This window comes from Ranitomeya variabilis, chromosome 8 (genome assembly GCF_051348905.1).
Source record: "Ranitomeya variabilis isolate aRanVar5 chromosome 8, aRanVar5.hap1, whole genome shotgun sequence".
Lineage (NCBI taxonomy): Eukaryota > Metazoa > Chordata > Amphibia > Anura > Dendrobatidae > Ranitomeya > Ranitomeya variabilis.
This window is the reverse complement of record NC_135239.1, coordinates 124,388,340-124,414,764: the sequence shown is the minus strand read 5'-3', so window position 1 is coordinate 124,414,764 and position 26,425 is coordinate 124,388,340. Positions and strand designations below refer to the sequence as shown.

General features: G+C 43.8%; 1 protein-coding gene across 2 annotated transcripts in view; it reads left to right on the top strand.

The window, feature by feature from the left end:
• Positions 1-26,425, top strand: part of PDE4DIP (phosphodiesterase 4D interacting protein) — a 1,987,893-nt gene that overhangs the window by 152,367 nt on the left and 1,809,101 nt on the right. For both annotated transcript variants that reach the window (XM_077276217.1, XM_077276216.1), the window contains one exon: positions 21,068-21,181. In XM_077276217.1, the coding sequence (XP_077132332.1) occupies positions 21,068-21,181 (114 nt within the window). The remainder of the gene's footprint in view (positions 1-21,067; positions 21,182-26,425) is intronic.

Sequence of the window (26,425 nt, the reverse complement as noted above, 5' to 3'; positions counted from 1 at the left end):
ATGGCAGGTCAGTTTTAGCAATTGGTGGACATGGTAAAAAAAAAAAAACCTTGTGGAATTGCTCTTTTTTTTTTTTTGCAATTTCACCGCACTTGTTTTTTTTTTTTCATTTTCCAGTACACTATATGGTAAAACCAATGGGATTGTTCAAAAGTACAAATTGTCATGCAAAAAACAAGCCATCACATGGTCATATTGACGGAAAAGTTAAAAAGTTATGGCTCTGGGAAGCAGGGGAGCAAAAAACAGAAATGCAAAAATGAAAAATGGCCCAGGCGTGAAGGGCATAAGAGTTCTGTTTTGAAAATAGCAAAATTTTCACCAAGTTTGCAATATTTTCACGAATAAGCACAAGGCATATCAAACAAATTAACACTATAATGAAGTACAACGTCATTAAAAACAACCTCACTGGGATCCATGGAAGCATTTCAGAGTTATTAGCACTGGTCAGAATTGTAATATATGGCCTGGTCATGAAGGTGAAAACAGGCATTCTATATTCTGATATTCTGTGGATGTTTTGTGCCTATTCTTCTCTTTTCTTGTAATCCCAGACTCGTTGATGATGAGATCAGTGCACTGTGGGGACCATATAATCACTTCTGGGACTCCTTGTTCTTCTGTATGCTGAATCTAGTTCTTATAATGATCTACTAGGGTTTTTGTACTGCTGCAAAATAAATTTGGAGCCAGTGGTATGCCTGCCTCTTGGTACTGCTTGATGGAGAAGTTAAACATCAAGGGATTTTTCATGTAGAATAAACATATTTGTAGATCACTATGTAATACATATATGATTGCATAAACATAAGGCGCTTATTCACCAATGAATATATTAACCACTTCCCGACCACCGGCGGTAGATAAACATCGGTGCTTGCAGGGCCTTGTGTAGTGCCGACACTTATACCTAATAACTCGGGGTTTCCAATACAGAATGCTGGCTGTGACCCTTGACCTCATCAATTTCTGATTGGTTCAGGTCCTGGTGATGTCAGCATCATGCCAGCCAATGAGAACAAACATTGGGAAAGTTTTTGGTAGGAGTCAACTTTCCCGGTTAATCTGCTTAAAATTCTTGTTTCTCCTCTGATCTTCTGTCAGCAAGAGATCAGAGGAGAAACATTTTGACAAGTGCTGCTGACAACAGCTGTGTCAGTCAGCAATCTTGTTATAAAGTTTAAAAAAAAACACAGACAAAGCAATAGCTTAGTGTTAGGCTTAAAGTTAGGGTTAGGCTTGATCACAATTGTTTTACCAATAATTTGATAATAGTCATGTCAGTTAGTTCGTTAATTATATAGTATAGGTAACTATACATAATTTGATAGAAACTTCGTTTGCACTAAAATATAACAAATACTGTTGAGTTTTCTATTGCCGTATATACTGCTGTATAAGCTAAATTTTTCGGCACATTTTTTTGCTGAAAATGCCCTCCCATGGCGTATACACGAGTCATTATCCCAGAAAGACAGGAGCCGGCTGCTGCGCTGCTAACGAAAAATGAATATTCACTGCGCTGGCAGTGAATATTCTTTTCTCTTATGGCGCACAGTTACAGCCACAGCCGCCGGCTTCCAGCACACATCCTACTTACCTTCCCTGCGCGCCCTCGCTGCATCTCGTTCCGGTGCCAGCAGATCGTCAGGCCAATCGATCACGTCTCTTGCTCATGAAGGTAATGAATATTCACCTCTCACCACTCCCATAGGCGTGAAGTGAATAGTCATTACCTTAATGAGCGGGGACACGTTATTGCACGGAAGAAGAGCTGCTGGCACGGAACGAGATGCAGCAAGAGCGCGCAGGGAAGATAAATAGGATGGGTTTTTTTTGTTGTTTTTGTTTTTATAGGAACCATGCATACAAGGACAGGGATGGGGAGCCATGCATACAAGAATAGGGGATAAGGAGCTATACATACAGGGACAGAAAGCCATGCATGCAAGGACAGGGATGGGGAGCCATGCATGCAAGGACAGGGATGGGGAGCAATTCTTACAAGGATAGGGATGCATACCCAGCTTATACTCGAGTCAATAAGTTTTCCCAGTTTTTTTGTGGCAAAATTAGGTGCCTCGGCTGATACTTTGGTCCGGAAACAATATTTAAAAAGTAATAAAATGGCCCTTCAGCCTTATACTGCAGAGGAGGCCTAGGCCCTTATATGTTCTGACAGTGAAGAAAGTGCAATGTCAGATGGTGATGAGGATTTTGAAGGCTTTAGTAGCAGCACAGTGGTGGATCAGAACTGAGCAGTGATTCTGGTTCGTAATCAAACACAAGGACCAGTACAACAAGATGGTGAAATAACGCTACTGGAAAAATCTCCCGAAATCAGGGAACAATGCCCAGTACAAGAGCCGTCACTAGTACTAGTGAATTGGTCACTTGATGTGACATTTCCCAGATGGGAGGCTTCGGATTTTGCTACTCCATTCATCCCTGATTTTAATGCCATTTTGGGTATAAATGTAGAGGTGGAAGATTTTGGACCTATTCATTTTTTAAATCTGCTTGACAGAGAGCTTGTTAGAGCATATTGTCCTGCAAACAAATTTAGCCACTTTCCAATTTATCAGCCAGAATCCATGATTATATTATACTATTCCAAATTTATGGACGCCAACTAATGTTCCGGAAATTTAAACATTTTTAGGAATTACATTTGCCATGGGGCTTGTTAAAAAAACGAGCATTGGTCATACTGGTCCAACCGCCCTGTTCAAGCCACCCCTATGTTTTGTCATTCTTTTTAGGATTCATTATGAAATGCGAATGAGATTTTAGCATTTTTACGACAATAGTTATTGCCTGCCCAGAAATGCTCCAGTACATAACAGACTATACAAAATCAGACCCATCATCGAAGACTTGACAGAAAAGTTCTTAAGGCTCTACACCCAAACACAAAACATTTCTATTGATGAGTCCCTTGTAAAATCCAAAGGAAGACAGCACCTCAAGCAATTTATTCCTTCTAAGAGGGCAAGGTTCAAATTAAAGCTCTTATAACATGTGCGAGAGTTCAGCCGGATACACATCCGCTTTTTGCGTTTACAAGGGGAAAGATATCCAACTAAACCTACCTGGATGCCCTACTTATCTGGGAACATATGGAAAAATCGTTTAAGAGCTGATAAGTTCATTTTTACAAAAGGCTACAATCTGTATAATGACAATTGCTACACCAGCATTCCCCTATTTTACAGATTTCCACAGTCATTTGTCAACAAAAAGTTCCAAACGGAACAGTCGGGCTGTACGCAATAGAGAGCTGCTTGCCCTCAAATATAAGAATAAGAACAATATTTTTATGCTCAGCTCGATCCACACAGATGTCAAAAGGGCCAATGTAGAACTAGGATCCACTACTCCCAAGAATAAACCTGTGTCAGTCATTGGTTACAACAAATGCATGGGGGGGTGGACATTGCAGACCAGGTTCTACAGCCATACCAGGTATGTCATTTTTTTGTTTCAGGTGGCAACATATAATTATTTTGTGTTCTACAAAAAGCAGATACTTTTCTTGATTATCAGGAAAAGGTAATTGAAAATCTTGTTTTCGAACAAAGACTCACTGAGTAACATTTTATTGCGCTCATTCCAGCAACAGAAACAAGAAAGAGCTCCAAGAGAAGATGTGTATGTTCCAAGAGAGAAATAAGGCATGATATTCACTCTTAATGCCCACCATTGCCAGCATTATACCTCACTGACTATTCTATACACATAGAATAGATAGTATATAGATGTCAGTGACACAATAATATATATATATATATATATATATATATATATTTATATATATATATATATATATATATATATATATATATATATATATTATAACATTGAAACATTGGGTGACTAGTTTCTCAGTCAGTGGATATGCAGGTCTTGTATCCGTCCCCAGTTTCATCATATGCTTCATATATCCTCTTTCATTTGATCTGCTGTTATAGTAGCATTTCATCAGATCCAGGTTATCTTGCCTTTTCCATGTACAGTTTGTTCCAGTAGCCCATTTATCATCCGGTTCCTCAACATCTGATGCAAACCTTGTTAATCCAGGGGACATGACTCTCTTTGTTCATGGCACTCTCATGTTTATTGAGCTAGGCACTGTAGTGTTAGTAGTCTTGCCCAAGGACCACTACTGTTATATTATTTCCAACAGGGCAGAGATGGGATTTGAACCCCAGTCTCCCATATTGGTAGTTGTGCACTTTTACAACTACACTATAACAGTCACCTAACGTAGGTATTCTAGTGTTAGGAGCCTTGGTATATAATTTATTTTTCCACAGAAGAAGCAGGCCACCACCCAGCTTGGCTAACACAAGGAAGAAGAGTGCTGATCATGAAGGATCCTCACAAAGGAACAGTTCCATAACCTGCCTTACAACAACATGGAAACTCCTGTCAGGCATCACAGCCACCAAGCTACAGAACCATATGAACCAGTACATGAATCCAGCTCAGAAAGGCATTGGGACTGAAACCAGAGGCTCTAAGCCCCCACTTCTAGAAGACAGAGCAGTCGCTCAAGACTCAAGATCCAGACAGACCAGTCTCAGCACAGCCTGGATTGACTACAGGAAAGCCTATTACTCAATGCCACACATGTGGATCTGTGAATGCTTGGCTCTTTACAATGTCAACAGGAAATTAAGAACCTTCCTCAGAAACTCAATGGGACTATGAAGAATAACATTGAAAATCAATTCAAGACAACTAGCACAAGTGACCATCAAATGCGGCATATAACAAGGTGAGGCACTGTCCCCATTGCTGTTCTGCATAGCTTTGAACCCCCTCAGTCAGATAATTACAGAGTCTGGCTATGGATACAAGTTCAAGATTGGAAGCACCATCAGCCACCTCCTCTACATGGATGACATCTAGCTGTATGCAAAAAATGAACGGGACATCAATTCACTGATCTACCTGACAAGGATCTACAGCAAAGACATCGGGATGTCCTTCGGACTGGAGAAGTGTGTCTGGTTGGTAATAGACAGGCAAGGTAATCAAGACTGATGGAGTGGAATTACCAGCAGGGCACATAGCAGATGTACAGACATGCTACAAGGGATACGGTAACCATGATGAGGAGGCAAGGAAAGCAGTAACATCCAAATACCATCAAAGGGTAAGACAGGTCCTGAAGAGCCAGCTCGATGTGAAGAATAAAATCCGCGCCATCAATACATATACCCTGCCAGTTATCAGATACCCTGCTGGCATAGTGTTCTGGACAAAAGAAGAGATGGAAGCTGCAGATGTGAAGACACGAAAGCTCCTCACAATGCATGGAGGTTTCCACCCTAAAGGTACCGTTACACTAAGCGACGCTCCAGCGATATAGACAACGATCCGACCTAAACTAGATCACTGGAGCGTCGCTGTTAGGTCGCTGTAGAGACGTCAAAAACAGCAACTCCAGAACAATGCAGGAGCGATCCAGTGATGTAACGGCGACTCACTTATCGTTCACGCTCCATGTAAAAACATTGCTGACATCGTTGCTTTTGCTGTCAAACATGACGATACATGCCGATCTAGCCACCAAATAAAGTTCCAGACTTCTAGCTCCGACCAGCTATATAACAGCGGGATCCAGATCGCTGCTGCGTGTCAAACTCAACGAGATCGCTATCCAGGACGCTGCAACGTCACGGATCGTTGTCGTTCTCATTGGAAAGTTGTTTAGTGTGAAGGTACCTTTAGTCTCGCACCCACAGAGTTTATACCAACAGAAAGGAGGGTGGTCGAGAGGCTTGATAAGCATTCAAGCCACCATCACAGATGAAACAAGGAGTATCCAGTAATACATCAGAAAAATGGCACCAAAAGATGAGATGCTGAGAGAAAGCCTAAGGCAGCAACAACAACAGATCTGAAAGGAAGTACAGGATCATGAAGCGCCATGGCAAGACAAGCCACTGCATGGCATGTGCCATTGACAGATAATAGAGGTGGCTGAGATGGGGAAATCCTACTAATGGCTGGAGAAAGCTGGACTCCGAGACAGCACAGAGGCACTAATCATAGCGGCACAAGAGCAAGCACTAAGTACAAGATCCATAGAATCAGTAATATACCACACAAGACAAGACCCAAGGTGCAGACTAAGCAAAGAAACAGTCCAACACATAGTGGCAGGATGAAAAATGCAAGCAGGAACAATGTATAACGAACACCAGAACTAAGTAGCAGGAATTGTATACAGGAACATCTGCACAGCATATGGGCTAAGTCCCCCTAAGTCCAGGTGGGAGACCCTAGAGAAAGTGGTGAAGAATGAAAGGGCTAAAATCCTGTGGGACTTCAAGATCCAGACAGATAAGCAGGTGTTGGCTAACCAACCAGACATTGTGATAGTAGACAAGGATCAGAAGACAGCAATGATAATACATGTCACAGTGCCAAGTGACGGCAACATCAGAATGAAGGAATATAAGAAGCTGGAGCAATACCAAGGCCTCAAAGGAGAACTGGAAACGATGTGGGAGGTGAAGGTAACAGTGATTCCAGTAGTGATAGGAGCACTTGGAGCAGTGACCCATAAGTTGGGAAAATGGCTGCTACAGATCTTAGGAGCAACTGAACTCTCTGTCCAGAAAAGTGCACTGCTGGGAACAACACAGATTCCGCGCAGATCCCTCAAACTCCCAGACCTCTGGTAGAGGACCCGAGAATGAGAAAAGACAAAAAAGAACACCCCCATGGGGGGTTGATAAGGAAGGTTTTTTTATGATATGTATATGTATACATGTACAGTAAGCTGCACATGCATTGTACTAATTGTATATTTCACTATTATCTGTATATCTACCTAATCTATGTGTATGTATTATATGTAATCCATTTATTCTATTCTGTCGGCTTCTGCTGTGATTTTATAGTACGTGGCTGCTGAATTGCCACCTTTCCTTCTATCTATGTAATTATATACATGTATATTATACAGGTGCTTCTCACAAATTTAGAATATCATCAAAAAGTTAATTTATTTCAGTTCTTCAGTACAAAAAATGAAACTCATTATATAGAGTAATTACAAACAGATTGATCTATTTCAAGTGTTTATTTCTGTTAATGTTGATGATAATGGCTTACAGCCAATGAAAACCCAAAAGTCATTATCTCAGTAACTTAGAATTATTAACAAAAAACACCTGCAAAGGCTTTATAAGCATTTAAAAAGGTCCCTTATTCTGTTTCAGTAGGCTCCACAATCATGGGGAAGACTACTGACTTGACAGATGTCCAGAAGGCAATCATTGACATACTCCACAAGGAAAGTAAATTTAGCATTTCATTTGGAAATCAAGGTCCCAGAGTCTGGAGTGGAGAGGCACAAAATCCAAGCTGCTTGAGGTCTAGTGTGAAGTTTCCACAATCAGTGATGGTTTGGGGAGCCATGTCCTCTGCTGGTGTTGATCCACTGTGTTTTATCAAGATCAAAGTCAGCGCAGCCGTCTACCAGGAAATTTTAGAGTACTTCATGTTCCCTTATGCCACAAGCTTTTTGGTTTTTGGAGATGGAAATTTCATTCTCCAGCTGGACTTGGCACCTGTCCACTCTGTCAAAAGTACCAATACCTGGTTTAGAAACAACAGTATCACTGTGCTTGATTGGCCAGCAAACTCACCTGACTTTAGCCCCATAGAGATTCTGTGGGGTATTGTCAAGAGGAAGATGAGAGAAACCAGACCCAGTTATGCAGACGAGCTGAAGGCTGCTATCAAAGCAACCTGGGCTTCCATAGCACCTAAGCAGTGCTAAAGGCTTATCGCCTCCATGCCACACCACTTTGATGCAGTAATTGATGCAAAATGAGCTTCAACCAAGTATTAAGTGCATTTACTGAACATACATTTAAGTAGGACAAAATTTCAGATTTTAAAATATTTTTTCAAGCTGGTGTTATAAAGTATTCTTATTTTACTGAGATAATGACTTTTGGGTTTTCATTGGCTGTAAGCCATAATCATCAACATTAACAAAAATAAACTCTTGCAATAGATCACTCTGTTTGTAATGACTCTATATAATATGAGTTTCACTTTTTGTATTGAAGAACGGAAATAAATTAACTGTTTGAAATTCTAATTTTGTGAGAAGCACCTGTATATAATATATGTATATAATTACATAGATAGAAGGAAAAATGGCAATTCAGCAGCCACGTACTGTAAAATCACAGCAGAACCCGACAGAATAGAATAGATGGATTACATACAATATATACACATAGAATAGGTAGATATACAGATATTAGTGACATATACAATTAGTAAAATGCGTGTGCAGCTTACTGTACATGTATTTAATTATTAAGTAATTATTTTTCTAATAAAAAATTGGTGTGAGCTCCTGCTTAATTTTCTTAACCAGCAGAGGGAAATCCGATGGCTGGGGGCAGATGTTTATAGCCTAGGAAGGGGGTAATACCCATTGAGCTTCTCAGGCTATTAATATCAGCTCACAACTGTTTACGTGGCCGTTACTGGCTATTGAAATGGGTCCCCCTAAAATGATGTAGGGCCCCCTATAATTAATAACCAGCAAAGGCTGTGCAGACCGCTGTGGGCTGATATTAATAGCTTAGGAAGGGGCCATGGATATTGCCTCTCCCCAGGCTAAAAATATCAGCTCTCAGCCACCCCAGAAAAGACGCATCTCTAAGATATACAGTCATGGCCAAAAGTATTCACACCCCTGCTATTCTGTCAGATAATACTCAGTTTCTTCTTGAAAATGATTGCTAACACAAATTCTTTGGTATTATTATCTTCATTTAATTTGTCTTAAATGAAAAAACACAAAAGAGAATGAAGCAAAAAGCAAAACATTGATCATTTCACACAAAACTCCAAAAATGGGCCAGGCAAAAGTATTGGCACCCTCAGCCTAATACTTGGTTGCACAACCTTTAGCTAAAATAACTGCGACCAACCGCTTCCAGTAACCATCAATGAGTTTCTTACAATGCTCTGCTGGAATTTTAGACCATTCTTCTTTGGCAAACTGCTCCAGGTCCCTGATATTTGAAGGGTTCCTTCTCCAAACTGCCATTTTTAGATCTCTCCACAGGTGTTCTATGGGATTCAGGTCTGGACTCATTGCTGGCCACCTTAGAAGTCTCCAGTGCTTTCTCTCAAACCATTTTCTAGTGCTTTTTGAAGTTTGTTTTGAGTCATTGTCCTGCTGGAAGACCCATGACCTCTGAGGGAGACCCAGCTTTCTCACACTGGGCCCTACATTATGCTGCTAAATTTTTTGGTAGTCTTCAGACTTCATAATGCCATGCACACGGTCAAGCAGTCCAGTGCCAGAGGCAGCAAAGCAACCCCAAAACATCAGGGAACCTCCTCCATGTTTGACTGTAGGGACTGTGTTCTTTTCTTTGAATGCCTCTTTTTTTCTCCTGTAAACTCTATGTTGATGCCTTTCCCCAAAAAGCTATACTTTTGTCTCATCTGACCAGAGAACATTCTTCCAAAACATTTTAGGCTTTTTCGGGTAAGTTTTGGCAAACTCCAGCCTGGCTTTTTTATGTCTCGGGGTATAAAGTGGGGTCTTCCTGGGTCTCCTACCATGCAGTCCCTTTTCATTCAGATGCCGACAGATAGTAAGGGTTGACACTATTGTACCCTCGGACTGCAGGGCAGCTTGAACTTGTTTGGATGTTAGTCGAGGTTCTTTATCCAACATCTGCACAATCTTGCGTTGAAATCTCTTGTCAATTTTTCTTTTCCGTCCACATCTAGGGAGGTTAGCCACAGTGCCATGGGCTTTAAACTTCTTGATGACACTGCGCACGGTAGACACAGGAACATTCAGGTCTTTGGAGATGAACTTGTAGCCTTGAGATTGCTCATGCTTCCTCACAATTTGGTTTCTCAAGTCCTCAGACAGTTCTTTGGTCTTCTTTCTTTTCTCCATGCTCAATGTGGTACACACAAGGACACAGGACAGAGGTTGAGTCAACGTTAATCCATGTCAACTGGCTGCAAGTGTGATTTAGTTATTGCCAACACCTGTTAGGTGCCACAGGTAAGTTACAGGTGCTGTTAATTACACAAATTAGAGAAGCATCATGATTTTTCGAACAGTGCCAATACTTTTGTCCACCCCCTTTTTTATGTTTGGTGTGGAATTATATCCAATTTGGCTTTAGAACAATTCTTTTTGTGTTTTTTTCATTTAAGACAAATTAAATGAAGATAATAATACCAAAGAATTTGTGTTTGCAATCATTTTCAGGAAGAAACTGAGTATTATCTGACAGAATTGCAGGGGTGTGAATACCTTTGGCCATGACTGTATATACTGTATATAATCTATCCTATCCTGTCAAGTCCTGCTGTATTTTAATGTTCATGGCTGCTGAATTGCAGGCTTTTATTCTATCTGTCTACTAATATTTATTATCAGTTTTGAGTTAATGATATGCTCGTGGTTCGGGGCAGCTTGTGTGGGAGGAGAGTCTTCATGTGGTGCTCTGATTAGGTATTCATCAGTATGACTTCTGACAGGTCATTAATCCCTCAGTGACCTGCACCTAGTTTACATAATGAATATTCAAAATTGCTTGGGGTTAAAAAAAAAAAACCTTCTGCAGGCATATGATCGCATATCTATTGTGCACAGAGTCATTTTGTTTGTTCTTATCCTTAATCATAATTTTTTTTTTTTAACTTTTGAAAATGGTGTAGGCTGCGCCTGAGCAGCAGCAGCTATCTGTGATCCCTGGTCGATCGCCGGTAGCCCCCACTGCGCAGGCGCCTGTAATAATTATAGGGGATAACTCAGGAGACTCTTTGCGTGGAACAAGACAACTACAGGACACAGTTTTATAAGTGGTAAAGTCTATATTATCACACGGTGATTCAAACAGGTGCAGAGAGAAACTCAAGTCCACAACACTTGGTGCAAATAGTAAACACAGCTCAGCAGTCCATAGGGAACTTCAGAGGAAAATGCAATCAAGCAGAAAGTCTATGAAGCACAGTTATTCTTGAGGATACTTGACACGAATAAATCCTTGTCTTAGTCCAGGCACAGATAGATATGCTTATTAGGCAGTTCAAATCATATCTTAGCTCAACCAGGGAGGCCTGGTTAATAGTCTTAGGATATTGCAAAGCAGAAGCAGCTTACATGTCCAGCAAATGCAGATGGAAGAAAACACGAACAGCAGATGAAGGAGGATTACTGGAAACTTGTGTATGCAGCAGGAACTCAGAGCTGAGTAGCAGGATCACCACACAAGTTCACAGGAGCAGGTGTATAGCCAGGGAGTAATCAGAGGTCAGGAGCTGGATGCAAGGCAGAATACTCTAGCACAGACTGAAGGCTGGGGTGGAGTTTTATAGCAGGAAGACACAGTGCACATGAGACCAAAGGCGCCATCTTGGAAAAGGGCAGTAATGCACAAAAGGTAAAAAATGTTCAGAGTCCTGACATTACTCCCTCATTAGAAGCGGCCTCAGGACGATCCTGAACCTGGTTTCTCAGGGAATCTCTGATGAAAACAAGAAATCTTCTGTTGGGCATTGATGTTTTCCACAGGTTCCCAAGAGTCTTCCTCAGGGGGATATCCCTGCCATCTTATCAGATATTGGAGCCGATTCCTGCGAATCCTGGAATCAATAATTTCCTCCACCACAAATTGTTCTTGCCCATCAATCACCACAGACTGCGGAGGTGGCACAACACGTCCCTGGAAGGTATTAGGAGATACAGACTTTAGTAAAGATACATGAAAAACTTGGTGTACCTTCATTGTCCTAGGCAGCTTCAGCTGGCAGGCCACAGAGCTCACAATACCGTTGATCTTGAAAGGGCCAATGAATTTCTGTCGAAGTTTTTGTGAAGGAACATTTAACTTCAGATTCTTAGTTGCTAACCACACGGAATCTCCTACCTTGAACATGGGTGTAGGTTTACGAAATCTATCAGCCGATCTCTTATAACGTTCTTTAGCTGTGGTCAGGGATTCCTTCAGAACCTCCAGATTCTGTCTCATCGCAGTCAGCCTTACCTCCACTGCCGGAACCGGAGAATTAATTGGAGACCTAGGTAAAATACACGGATGATAACCCAGATTGCCAAAGAAAGGTGTAAATTTAGTGGAGGTGCTCTGAGAATTATTATATGAAAATTCGGCTAACAGCAACAACTCCAACCAATCATCCTGGTTGGTACGCACAGTCTGACCATTTGTCTGGGGATGGTAAGCAGAAGAGAGACAGACAATATTGAGTGCAGAGCAAAACCCCTTCCAGAATTTTGAAGTGAACTGTACTTCACGGTCAGAGATGATCTCATCCGGAACCCCGTGCAACCGAAAGACATTCTGTATAACCAAGTTCACTGTATCTTTAGTTGAGGGGAGGCCGGTGCACGGAACAAAATGAGCAGCTTTAGTCAGGCGATCAACTACCACCATGATTGTATTCATGCCCCCCAATGTAGGCAGCTCCACAATAAAGTCCATTGATATAGACCCCCAAGGGCGGGACGGAACAGATAATGGTTGTAGAAGGCCCGTAAGTGCCACATGAGGAGTCTTGTAATGGGCACATACCTCGCAAGAGAGAACATAGTCCTTGGTATCCTTCAGGCAAGTTGGCCACCAGAAGAATCGGCTCAGGAACTCTTGTGTCTTCTGTACCCCCCTGTGACTAGCCAACTTGGAGTCGTACCAACTTGAGGATCTGCAGACGGACGACCTCATGGACGTAGATACGTCGATCTCTGAACCACATGCCACCCTTAAAGACAAGATTAATATCCACAGGTGGGTTGGCCAGAAATACATCACCGTCATAAGCCTCCCTGCACTCCTTCCACAAGTCCTGATCGTGAATAACTCCGATGAAATTGGCATCAGAAAGAATGGTCTTGGACGGGGCTCCAGGTACGGAATCCGCAGCAGGATTCGGGATAAAGCATCAGCCTTCCCATTACGAGAACCTGGACGGTACAAGATAACAAAGTTAAATTGATTTAAAAATAAGTTCCAACGAGCCTGACGAGGAGAAAGACATCTAGCGGATCTAAGGAGCTCTAGATTGCGATGGTCAGTTAGCACTATGATCTGTTGTGCAGCTCCTTGCAGATGATGCCTCCATTCTTTGAAAGCCACAATAATAGCCAGCAATTCCTTGTCTCCCACCTCGTAATTCTTCCCTGCTGAGGTTAGTCTACGGGAAAAGAAAGCACAAGGATGTAGCAGACCCTTCTCTCCAGTTCTTTGGGAGAGAATAGTCCCCAAAGCATTATCAGAAGCTTCTACCTCCACAATGAAAGGAAGTGTTGGATCTGGGTGTATCAACAGCGGTGCTGATGTGAAACAGATCTTAAGCCGATCAAAAGCTTCTTGAGCCTGTGATGACCACTTAAAGGGCTTTTCCTTCTTTGTCAAGGAAGTAATGGGACGGACAATATCAGAAAAATTTCGAATGAAGCGTCTGTAGAAATTTGCAAAACCAATAAAACGTTGGACCTCCTTAACGTTCTTGGGTACCGGCCAGTCAAGGATAGCCTGAATCTTACCAGATTCCATGTTCAGCCCCTGGGGAGAGATGATATAACCTAAGAACTGTATCTCAGAACGATGGAACTCGCATTTCTCCGGCTTAATATACAGATGGTTCTCTTTCAGACGTCTTAAAACAGTTTTGACATGTTCTTCATGTTCCTGTAGAGAGTCAGAAAAGATTAGTATATCGTCCAAATAGATCACTACAAACTGGTCCAACAAATCTCTGAAAATGTCATTAGCAAGGTGTTGAAATGTTGCAGGAGCGTTACAAAGCCGAAGGGCATCACAAGAGATTCAAAGTGTCCATACCGGCATCTGAATGCTGTCTTCCACTCATCTTCTGGACGAATACGCACCAAATTATAAGTCCCACCAAGATCCAGTTTAGAAAACACCTTAGCATGGCGGACTCTTTCCAGTAATTCGCGTATCAGAGGCAAAGGGTAACGGTTTCGTACGGTTACCTTATTGAGTTCTTGATAGTCAACACAGGGTCTCAGGGTCCCATCCATCTTCTTTACAAAAAAGATAGGTGCCCCTGCTGGTGAGGAAGAAGGACGTATGAAGCCTTTGGCCGGATTTCCATCAATATACTCTTTTAAGGCTTGAAGCTCAGGTGCCACCAAAGGGTATACGTTACCAAAAGGAATGGCTGCCCCGGGAAGCAGCTCAATGGGACAGTCATAATGCCTGTGTGGAGGAAGCTGATCTGCATTATTCTTGTCACAGATGTCAGAGAACTCTTTATAAGCTGGAGGTAAAGAAAATACCTGTTCATGTGGTTCCGTAGCCGTGGACTCAGGGACAGCTTCTGTTAACGCTGAGTTGCTCCTTGTTGGGAAGATAATCTCCTTGGTCTCCCAGTTGATAATTGGGTTCTGAGAACGCAACCAAGGAATGCCTAAAATAACAGGAAAATGAGGAGAAGAAATTAGCAAGAAAGAAAGTTGCTCCTGATGATTAGGCTCCAACAAAATTTCAAGGGGTACAGCGTCCTGATCCACAGGCCCAGAGATTAAAGGTGACCCATCCACTGTTTCCATGGTAATTGGAGAGGCTCGTTGCTGAATTTTAATACCATGTTCCTTGGCAAATGCGATATCCATGAAATTGCCACCTGCACCAGAGTCAATCATAGCTGAACTGGAAATCCACTGTCCTGAACACTGGATCTTAATAGGGAGAGAACAGTGAGAGTTCTTTTCCTTCAGCTCCTTGGGGGGTGAAGTCATAGAAAGTGAATGGAATACAGCGTTTAAAGGCAGGCTACATTCAGAGATGTCAGATTCATCATCACAGTTGTCATACTCCCCTATTGCTGCTGGCACCTTGTTAGGCTGTCTAGGACACTTAAGACAATTGATCAAGAAGTGGTCAGATTGGCCGCAGTAGAAACATAGACTTTCACGAAGGCGATGCTCCCGGCGCTCATTGATCTCGCGCCTCTGAACGGAATCAATTTGCATGGGCACCTCCTCCACCTCCCGAGAGGTTTTAACTGCAGGCTCTTTGGAAGGAAGGGAAAAGTTAGAGACACGGTTATATGCAGCATATTTCTCCTGCCTACGCTCAGTAAGGCGAATGTCTATGCGCACACAATGCTGTATAAATGTCTCTAGCTCTTGTGGTGACTCTTTTACAATACTAGACAGACCCCTTTTAAAAATAGGCAATTGTGCATAACTGTCCCAATTGGTATCTACCGCCAATCTCCTGAATTCAGTGGCATACTCAATAACAGAACGTTTAGCCTGTCATAAAGACAACAAAGCAGATTGAGCGGTTGCACGGCGATTAGGGTCATCAAACATTAATGCCATAGCGGCCAAGAAATCATCCAAGTCATTTAACCGTGGGTCATGAGACTCAATCATCGGATTCGCCCAGGCGAGCGCTCGTGAGGTCAGTAGCATTAGTACACACAATACTTTGGATCTATCAGTAGGAAAACGGTCAGCATGCACATCAAAATATAGCATACATTGATTCAAAAAGCCACGAAATTTGTCGTGATCACTATTAAATCTTAATGGGGGCAACTTAGGTGGGCCAGCTGGTGGCGGTTGCCCAGAGGGTAAAGTCACTTGTGCAGCTATTTGCGTGCTTATGTCCTGAAAAGCCCGTCCATACTGGGACTCTATTCCAGCAAGTTTGTTTTCCTGGGCTGCCATGCAGTTGTGCAAGTCCTGCAAAGTTTGTCCAAACACTTGTTGATTGTGTTCAAAGCTTCCAAACTTCTTTTGCAGACCTTCCACATCTTTCTGCAGTGATCTAATTATGGAAAACACCTGCTCTAATTTGCTTTCTGCAGTCATTGTTCCAGCAGTCTCCTTTTTCTTTTAGGCTAGAGTATCCTGTAATAATTATAGGGGATAACTCAAGCGCCATCTTGGATGAGGAAATTTTTTTTTCTCTAGCAAGATTACGCCGCCTGCCTGTGCAGAACCAGCTAATGGATCACCGATAGCCGCTACTGCGCATGCGCGGCCAGCGCCATTTTCAAACAGAACTTTTTTTTTTTTGTGATTCAGGATGAGATCAAACAAAATGGTTATATGCACATTAGATATGCGATCATGCTGCAGCGCAGGTGCAACCGCCGGCACCTGCATGCAGAAGGTTTTTTTTTTTTTTTTCAAGCTATATAGGATATTCATTATGTAAACTAGGGGGCAAGTCACTGAGGGATCAGTGACCTGTCAGAATCCATATAGATGAATACCAAATATACTCGAGTATAAGCCGAGATTTTCAGCCCATTTTTTTAGGCTGAAAGTGCCCCTCTCAGGTTATACTCGAGTCAATGTCCCAGGGGGTCGGCGGGGGAGGGTGAGCGGCAGCTGTCATCATACTCACCTGCTCCTGGCACATCGATGCATGTCCCTGCTTCTCTGGTACCCACTGCTCTTCCTGTACTCAGCTGTCACGTGGTACCGCTTATTAAAGTAATGAATATGGATGCTACTCCACTCCCATAGGGGTGGAGCCGCATTTTCATTACTTTAATGAGCGGTACCAGTGACCGCTGAACACCGTAACAAGCTGCCGGCCCGGGATGACAGAGAAGCAGGGATCACGCCGGAAGGGTGAGTATGACAGGGGAGGGTGAGCATAGCGATATTCACCTGTCCCTGTTCCAACCCCGGGCTCCGTCTTTCGCATCTTCTGGCTGTGACGATAAGGTCAGAGGGCACGATGACGTAGTTACTGTGCGCCGCCCTGTAACAACTCTGCTGGCATCACGGCATGGCCTCGCATTTCTCACACTATCTTACCCACTGCTCCAGGCCATGATGTGGTTTCTGTTTCTTGCCAGCTCCATGTTCTGTGTCTCTGCTCTCTGCATGCTTCATGGTTCTGTGTATAGAGGGGCGGCGCCTGAACTCTCTGGTTCTTATAGGAATCAGGTGCATCTGTCCAATCTGTTCCTGACCAATTGCCAGGAGACCTCCAGTATTTAGTTCAGCTCAACCCAGTGGTCTGGGCCTGTGCAATGTGTTTGCTCAGTTAGTGTCTTGCTTCTGAGTTTGCCTGGCCTTTCTCTGAGTTACTCCCTCTCTGGAGGATTTTCTGTGTTATTTCCTTGGTCTTGTTGTCCGCCCACCAGGAGGCAGTATATCCTGGTCCCAGTGTCTTTGTCCTTGTGTCTTGTTCCATTGCCTTGTCTGCACTTAGTCTTACCACGGTCTCCTAGTCTTTGGCTTCCTTCCCTGTTGTCTTTCCTTGTATTCTCAGTCTGCTTACACTCCGCACTCTTGCAGCTCTGCCTGCTCTGAACCTTTGTGACTTTACCTCTGCTCCTCACTTCTGCGTTTCTGCTCCTTTCTACTCAGCTTATCTTCTGCTGTTGCAGTTATCCCTTGCTGCAGCTTCTCTCCACATTCCTTGTGGCTCTGCTCAGCTTTGCTGCAGAGACCTCTCCCGCAGCTCCTCTCCGCTCCTTGCGGTTCTACCTGGCTCCGCTCTTTGCGGTTCTACCTGGCTCCGCTCTTTGCGGTTCTACCTGGCTCCACTCCTTGCGGTTCTACCTGGCTCCGCTCCTTGCGGTTCTACCTGGCTCCGCTCCTTGCGGTTCTACCTGGCTCCGCTCCTTGCGGTTCTACCTGGCTCCGCTCCTTGCGGTTCTACCTGGCTCCGCTCCTTGCGGTTCTACCTGGCACCGCTCCTTGCGGTTCTACTTCTCCTGCACTTGGCTCCGCCGCCAGCTCTTGGCTCCGCCTCCTGCCTGTCTGCACTTGGCTCCGCCTCCAGCTCTTGGCCCCACCTCCTGCGGTTTTGCACTTGGCTCCGCCTCCTGCTCTTGGCTCCGCCTCCTGCACTTCTGTTCTTGCCTCTAGCTCCTGTGCTTTCGCTCTGCATCCGCTCTTGCGGTCTCTTTCTACTTATTCCTAAGTCCTCGTGTCTGAACAGGTTCTTACCCGTTCTACATACCTGCCTGCAGACCGGTCCCTACCGGTTCTTCCAGTGTGCCAGTCTTGTCCACCAGTCCTGCCAGAGAGCCAGCCGTGTCTGCCTACCTGAGAGCCAGCCGCGCCCGCCTGCCTGACAGTGTTCCTGTTGTACCCGTCTGCCTGCCTATGTGCCAGCCGTGCCCGCTTGCTTGTCTATGTTCCGTTCCCCGGTGGGATCAGCAGCCACAACCAGACTCCACCCTGGAGTGGTACCTGGTAGCTCCCTATTGCACAAGTCTGAACTTACCATTAGAGGCTCCAGCGAACACCTAGGAAGCTACTTAGTTACGCCCCTTCCAGGGAAGTTTGGTCAGTGGGCCAGTGGGGCCACTCCCCCGCACGCCCGCGCCAACCAGTCTGGGCGCGAGCATGACACGCCCTCTGCCTGAACAGTGAGAGAGCTGGAAGACGGAGCGCATGGCGGTGGAACGGGGACAGGTGAATATCGCAAGTGCCGGGGGCCTGAGCGACGAGAGGGGAGTATGTCATTTTTCTTTTTTCTTCATCGCAGCAGCAACAGCATATGGGGCATAATCTATGGAGCATTGTATGGGGCCATCATCTTTATACAGGATTGTATGGGGCATAATCTATGGAGCATCTTATGGGGTCATCAACCTTTATGCAGGATTGTATGGGGCATAATCTATGGAGCATGTTATGAGGCAATCAACCTTTGTGCAACAGCATATGGGGCATAATCTATGGAGCATCTTATGGGACCATCAACCTTTGTGCAGCATTATATGGGGGCTTATTTTAATATGGATCATCTTATGGGGCCCATCATGAACTTTATGGAGCATTATATGGGGCGTATTTTGTATGGAGCATCTTATGGGGCCCATCATGAACTGTATGGAGCATTATATGGGGCTCCTGATTCAATATGGATATTCAAAAACATTTAACCTACTGATGTCTCAATTAATTTTACTTTTATTGGTATCTATTTTTATTTTTGAAATTTACCAGTAGCTGCTGCATTTCCCACCCTAGGCTTATACTCGTGTCAATACGTTTTCCCAGCTTTTTGTGGCAAAATTTGGGGTCTCGGCTTATACTCGAGTCGGCTTATACTCAAGTATATACGGTACCTAATCAGAGCACCACATGAAGACCCCCCACAGGCCGCCCTGGGCACAAGCATTTTATTAACTCAAAACTGAAACTAAAGATTAAACAACAACCATGACGAATTTCATCACCCAAGATATCATTTTAATCAGTATAACAGCCCCAACCTAACACTGTCCGTAGTTACTGTGCACAATCCTGCTGACAGGTTCCCTTTAAGTAAGAGTTATGTCACAGAAAATAGTTGATAAGCAACAGTTCCCACATGTCTACTTTACATCAGAACAATTTTTGAAACATAATTTTTTTTTTTTTGTTAGTAAGTTAAAAGGGTTACAAATTGACCAGTGATTTCTCATTTTTCTAACAAGATTTACAAAACCATTTTTAGGGACCACATCACATTTGAAGTGAGTTTGAGGGGCCGATATGACAGAAAAAATGTCCAAAAGTAAAAACCACTGTAAAAATGGCACCCCTCATTGTGCTCAAAACAACATTCAAGAAGTTTATTAACCCTTCAAGTGCTTCACAGGAATTAATGGAATGAAGAAGGAAAAATGAAAGTTTTACTTTTTCCCACAAAAATTTTACTTTAGCCCCACAGCTTTTCATTTTCACAAGGGAAACAGGAGAACATGGACAACAAAATTTGTTGTTCAATTTTTCCTGAATACGCCAATACCTTATTTGTGGGGGAAATCTACTGTTTGGGCACCCGGCAGAGTTTGGAAGGTAAGGAGTGCCATTTGACTTTTTGAATGTAAAATTTGCTGGAATAATTAGCAGAGGCCATGTTGCGTTTGGAGAGCCCCTGATGTGCCTAAACAGTGGAAACCCCCACAAATAACACCATTTTGGAAATTACACCCCTCAAAGATTTTATCCAGAGGTATAGTGAGCATTTTGGATCAGGTGCAATATAGAATTTGATAACATTAGGTTGTCATATTGAAACAACGTCATTAGTGTTGAGCACAAGTTCTCGCCATTCCAATTTGTATTGTGTGCACAGGTATGCACCGAATAATATGGGTGCTCAAGCGACATGCTAGCCGTCATATTGCGTGTGTTTTTTTTTTTTTACTTTTGAAAAAAAAAAACAACCCTAACCCCAACTGCAAAGAATGGAAACATTTTAAAAAATGTATTTTATATTTTTTGTTTTACTAAGGGGGTAACAAAATGGGATTTGATTTACTATATTTTTTTTTTTGATCACAGTGATGCGGTCAATCACAGTGATCAAAAGGAACCAATAGGAAAATGTTTCCATTGTTGCCAGGTACCAGCTGTCAGATCATGGCAGCGTACTGCCATTTTAATGCGTATCAGGTTACAGCTCACGGCAAAATATTGTGACATTACTGTTATATTGGATTTTGTCTTTTGATTTGCAAATTCTCGATTTTTTTTTTCATGCTTTGAGAAAATGGTAGAAAAAAATGGTTATGCATGCAATGTGTCTTGGAGTGGGGTTTACTCACAGTTTACATGTATAAGCTATAGGGAAACTTAGGAGTTGCTGTACCTATCAACTTTTTTTTTACTTTTATTTAAAAGGAAATTGGTAAAATAAATAATTTAGATGTGGTTTAGTTTCAGTTTTGGGGTGAAAGACTCCCTTTAAGGCCGGGGTCACACTTGCTACAGCAATGCAAGAAACTCGCCTCAATACCCGGTACAGCCACCAGCACTCGGGTCCGGAGTGTGCGGCTGCATGTATTTCTATGCAGCTGAATCCTCCAGTCCCGAGTGCTGGCAGCAGTGCCAGTTGTGTGGAGGCGAGAGAATCGCACAAGTTTCTCACATTGCAGTTGCAATTGTGACCCCGGCCTAACAGGAAAATTGGTTAGTCTGTTGATTGATATTTAATCCCAGGAGAAATTCCAATATTTTTATTACTTTGTACACTTCATAGTATAGCAGTTTAGTAACCTTTTCGGCATCTGTTGATTCTTTTAGGAGTACATTGATGTCTTGCATTATCAGCAGAGTTTAGAAAAAGTCTCAGGAGGTAACGAATATATGATGGAAAAACTACGGCAGAGAATCAAAGAGAGAGATGTGGCTCTGCAGGTATGTAAGTTACAAATCTTGGAAAGTCAAGTGAAAAAATGATTTATTTATCTCTTATTTTAAGTGCAGGGGAAGTTGATGTTCATACTTGGTGGACATTTTGTGTCAGGTTTCATTGAAGAGGCTTTCCAATACTGCTAAATTATTGACAGGCCATCAGTATCAGATTGGTTACCCTAACCCAACTTCAACGTCCCTTCTGTTTAGTGGATGCTGCAGAATACTGCAGATCAGTTCATATTCAAATAATAGGAGCAGCAAAATTAACAGCTAGTCGGTGGAGTCTGGGATGTTGGACCTACACCAATCCGATATTGATAACCTATCCCAAATATAAGTGATCAATATTGTATTACTGCAAAGTTCCTTTTCTTTTCAGTCAACTGTTTAGAATAAGTTATAATGTGTGTGTACATGAGGAATGACACAAATTCTGGCCATTATGACATATATCCTGCATTTTCACTAGTTTTCTCTTATGCAGGATCTACCTCTAATTTTTCAGTTTTCTATGAACTAGAGGGTTCACAGAAACAGTGGAATTTCTGCCCTTTTCTCCCCTGTTTTAGGATATGTTCAAAAGTAGCAGCCACGGTATCATAGAGGAGAATATGCTATGGAGCTGTGAATCCAGCCTTGAGTTAAGCTAAATTGCTCACTAACTGTAATATGATCTGTGTTGTTTGTTAGAAGCATGGAAAACATATATAGCTTCTGAGGAAATAATAAAACAACCTCATTTTACCATATTTATAAGAAGCCAAATATACAGGATGTGCAGGACACACCAAAATACTAAAATACCACAAAAAATGGTGTACTGGTCCGAAAGTGTCAGGGAGAGACTTGGTGAGCGAGAGCTAATAACCCGGGCTCCTGCAATTTCCCTAAGACTAGGGAAATCCTGACTGACCCTCTACCTGAAGTTTACACTGATGGTGTGCATGTTCAGGCCTCGAACCTCACCCTAACTCCTGAGCTCAGCCCTAGGCTGAAACCTTCACCCACCACCCAGTGAAGAGGTAATACTTAAATACCCACAGTTAGCACAGACAAGGATAAAGGAAAATATACACCATGCCGCAGATACTCAGGAATACACTATAAATGTGCAGGGCAAAATAAACACAAATATAGGAAGGAGTAAATAAGACGAAGGAATATACACCTCCAGCAACGAATCTCCAACCACCAGCTCTCCACTCCAGACCGAGATAACAACGCAAGTCAGAAGCTATAATCGGCGACGCCCAATGATCAGGAGAACTATTTAAAGGCCATGGAAATGGCCCAGCTTCCAATCCGAGGATCAGGTAAATTAACCCCGGAACAGCTAGACAAAATCTAGCAGACGCCAATGAGTAAATAGTGGTCAAAAGCGGAATTACCGCTGTCTGTCGGACGACCTGGTCTGAACAGCGTCCGACATGACAGTACCCCGCCTTCTACGAGGGACCCCAGGGCCCTCACGGCTTATAGGACCCGGCTTGTCCGGATGACGGCGGTGAAACAACCTGACCAGCCGGTCAGCATGAATGTCCGAGGCTGGTACCCAGGACCTCTCCTCAGGCCCATAACCATGCCAGTGAACCAAGTACTGTAAAGTGCGACGCACTACACGAGAGTCAACCACCTTGGAGACTTCAAACTCCAAATTACCATCCACCAAGACTGGAGGTGGCACACAGAACCCACCACCTTCTTTAGAAGAGACCTGTGGAACACGTTGTGTATCTTATACACCGTAGGGAGCTCCAATCGGTACGCAACTGGGTTAATGACAGCGGTGACCCTAAATGGACCAATAAACCGTGGACCCAATTTAAGGGACGGTATTTTGAGTCTTATGTTTTTTGTGGATAACCACACCCAGTCATCCACACTCAGGTCCGGACCTGGCACACGCCTACTGTCAGCCACATGTCTGTACCTAGCACCCACACTCAACAGGCGTTGTTTAACTCTCCTCCAGACTGATGACAATTGTGTTCCTAACTGGTCCTTCTCCGGAACGCCGGAAGAGCCCCTCTGACTCAAGGTACAAAATTGAGGATGTAGCCCTTAAACACAAAAAAACGGAGACTCCCCAGACGACTCCTGGCGGTGATTATTGATGGCAAACTCAGCCAAAGGAAGAAAGGTAGACCACTCCTCCTGGTTATCAGAGACAAAGCAGCGTAAGTACTGTTCCAAATTTTGGTTCATACGCTCAGTCTGACCATTTGACTGAGGATGAAACGCCGAAAAATGAGATAACTTGATTCCCAGCCGTGAGCAAAACGCTCTCCAAAATTTTGCCATAAACTGAGACCCCCTATCAGACACGATGTCAGACGGAACCCCATGAAGTCTGACCACCTCCTGCACAAATACCTGAGCCAGAGTCTTAGCGTGGCAACGCAGGCAAAGACACAAAGTGCGATATTTTAGAAAAACGATCAACAATCACCAAGATCACCGTGTTTCCAGCTGATGAGGGCAAATCAGTGATGAAATCCATGGAGATTTCCGTCCATGGCTTACTAGGTACCTCAAGAGGAAGTAGTGTGCCAACAGGACGGGAGCGGGGTGTCTTAGCCCTAGCGCACGTGGTACAAGCTGACACATATGAGACCACGTCCTGTCGGATCTTGGGCCACCAAAACCGACGTGACACCAACTCCAAGGTACCTCTAACCCCTGGGTGACCAGCCAGGACGGCATCATGATGCTCCGCCAAAACCTTTAGGCGGAGATGAAGCGGAACAAAAGATTTGTTGACGGGAAGCTCAGATGGTACCTCCTCCTGAGCCTCGGCAATCTCAGCCTCAACCTCGGTAGTGAGAGCTGAAACCACAACACCCTTTTGGAGGATAGGTACTGGGTTCTCCCCCCGGAAAACACCTGGACAGAGCATCCGCCTTAGTGTTTTTAGACCCCGGTCTGTAAGTGACCACAAAATTGAACCGCGTGAAAAACAATGCCCAGCGAGCCTGCCTGGGGGACAGACGCTTGGCTGACTCCAAATACAGCAGATTCTTATGATCGGTAATAACAGTTACCTGATGGACCGACCCCTCCAAGAAGTGTCGCCATTCCTCAAAGGCCAACTTAATTGCCAATAACTCCCTGTTGCCGATATCGTAGTTACGTTCGGCGGACTACAGTTTCTTGGAGAAATAGGCACACGGACGTAAACCACTCAAAGATGAGCCTTGAGATAGTACCGCCCCCACACCAACCTCAGACGCATCGACTTCCACAGCAAATGGTTTAGATACGTCTGGCTGCACAAGAATGGGGGCTGAAACAAAACTGTTCTTAAGAAATTCAAATGCGCGCACAGCCGCCTCAGGCCAAACAGAGAAATTGGTACCCTTTTTAGTCATGTCAGTTAGCGGTTTAGCATTGATGGAAAAATCCTTGATAAATTTCCTATAGTAGTTAGAAAACCCAAGGAACCGCTGAAGTGCTTTCAGGTTATCAGGATGTTCCCAATGCAGCACCGCCTGCACCTTAGCGGCGTCCATTTTAAAACCAGAAGCAGACTCAATATAACCCAAGAAAGGCAACTCTTGAACAGAAAATACACATTTCTGAAGTTTAACATACAGCTTATTCTCTCTGAGAAGCTGTAACACCTGCCTGACATGATCTAAATGAGCCTCCCGGTCGCAAGAATATATGAGAATGTCATTTAGGTACACGATAATGAATTTCCCCAAAACATGCGAGAACACATCATTGATGAAATGTTGGAACACTGCAGGTGCCCAAACGGCATCACCAAATTTTCAAAATGACCCTCAGGGGTATTAAAAGCCGTCTTCCACTCATCACCTTGACGGACTCTTATGAGGTTGTACGCCCCCCTGAGGTCAAGCTTGGTGAACCACTTAGCACCTGCCACCTGGTTGAACAAATCTGGTATCAGAGGCATAGGGTATGGATCACGAACCGTAATCTGGTTTAACTCCCTGAAATCCAAACACGGGCGTAATCCGCCATCTTTCTTCTTCACAAAGAAGAACCCTGCTGCCACCGGCGAGGATGATGGCCTGATGTGCCCTTTGCTCAAGCTTTCCGCAATGTAATCTTTTAACGCTTGTCTCTCCGGACCAGAGATGTTAAACATCCTTGCTTTAGGTAATTTGGCCCCTGGTTTAAACCTGATAGAACAGTCATAAGGACGATGTGGCGGCAACTCTGAACAACCCTTCTCAGAGAACACATCCACAAAATCCTGAAGTGACTCCGGAACGCTTGAAGTCACCGCAGTCACACATGTGGCCAGGCAATTCTCCTGGCAGAACTCGCTCCACCAAATTATGTCCTGAGTTTTCCAGTCAATTACCGGGTTGTGCATAGACAACCAAGGAAAACCCAAAACCACCTGAGCAGGAAGATTCCTGAGCACCTTACATGTAACCCGCTCAGAGTGTAGAACTCCAATGTGGAGTTTCACCTCAGCCACAAATTCAGTAATCTCCCCCTGAGAGAGAGGAGCAGCATTGATGGTGACCACGCGGATAGGATGAGACAGTTTTTCAATCCTAAAACCTGCTGTGCGCGCAAACCCCTCATCAATGAGATTTGTGGCTGAACCACTATCCACAAAACAGTAATAGGCAGCTCACTGCCAGCAATGAAAACCTTAGCAGGGAGCATGCACTGAGAAACCACCATGGAGGATATACATAAGCTCAGACTGGTCTCCTCCACACCCTCTGAGCTTAGACGTTTTCCGCCGTTGCGTTTTTCTCAGGCAGCAGAGGACAGATGTTAATAAAATGACCAGTTTTACCACAGAAAAAGCAGGCTCCCTGCTTCCTGAGCTCAGGGGCTCGATGCTTGACATGTGACACCCCTGCGATTTGCATAGGCTCCGTGGGCTCACCTGCAGCAACCTCACATGAACCTAAACCCTCTCCCATAGGCGGTGTCTCATGCTCCCCTTGATTCAAACGGCGATCAATGCGGACAACCAGACTCATAGCGGAATCCAGAGAAGTAGGAGTCTCGTACATCAGAAGGGCTTTTTTATCCCTTCCAGAAATCCCATGTATAAACTGACTCCGCAATGCTGGATCATTCCATTGGGTATTGATCGCCCAGCGGCGGAATTCAGAACAGTAATCCTCAGCTACTCGCTCCCCCTGGCGAATAGAGCGTATCTTAGATTCTGCCAGAGCCATTCTGTCAGGTTCATCGTAGATTTTCCCAAGAGAAGAAAAAAACTCTCCACAGAGACAAATGCCACAGAAT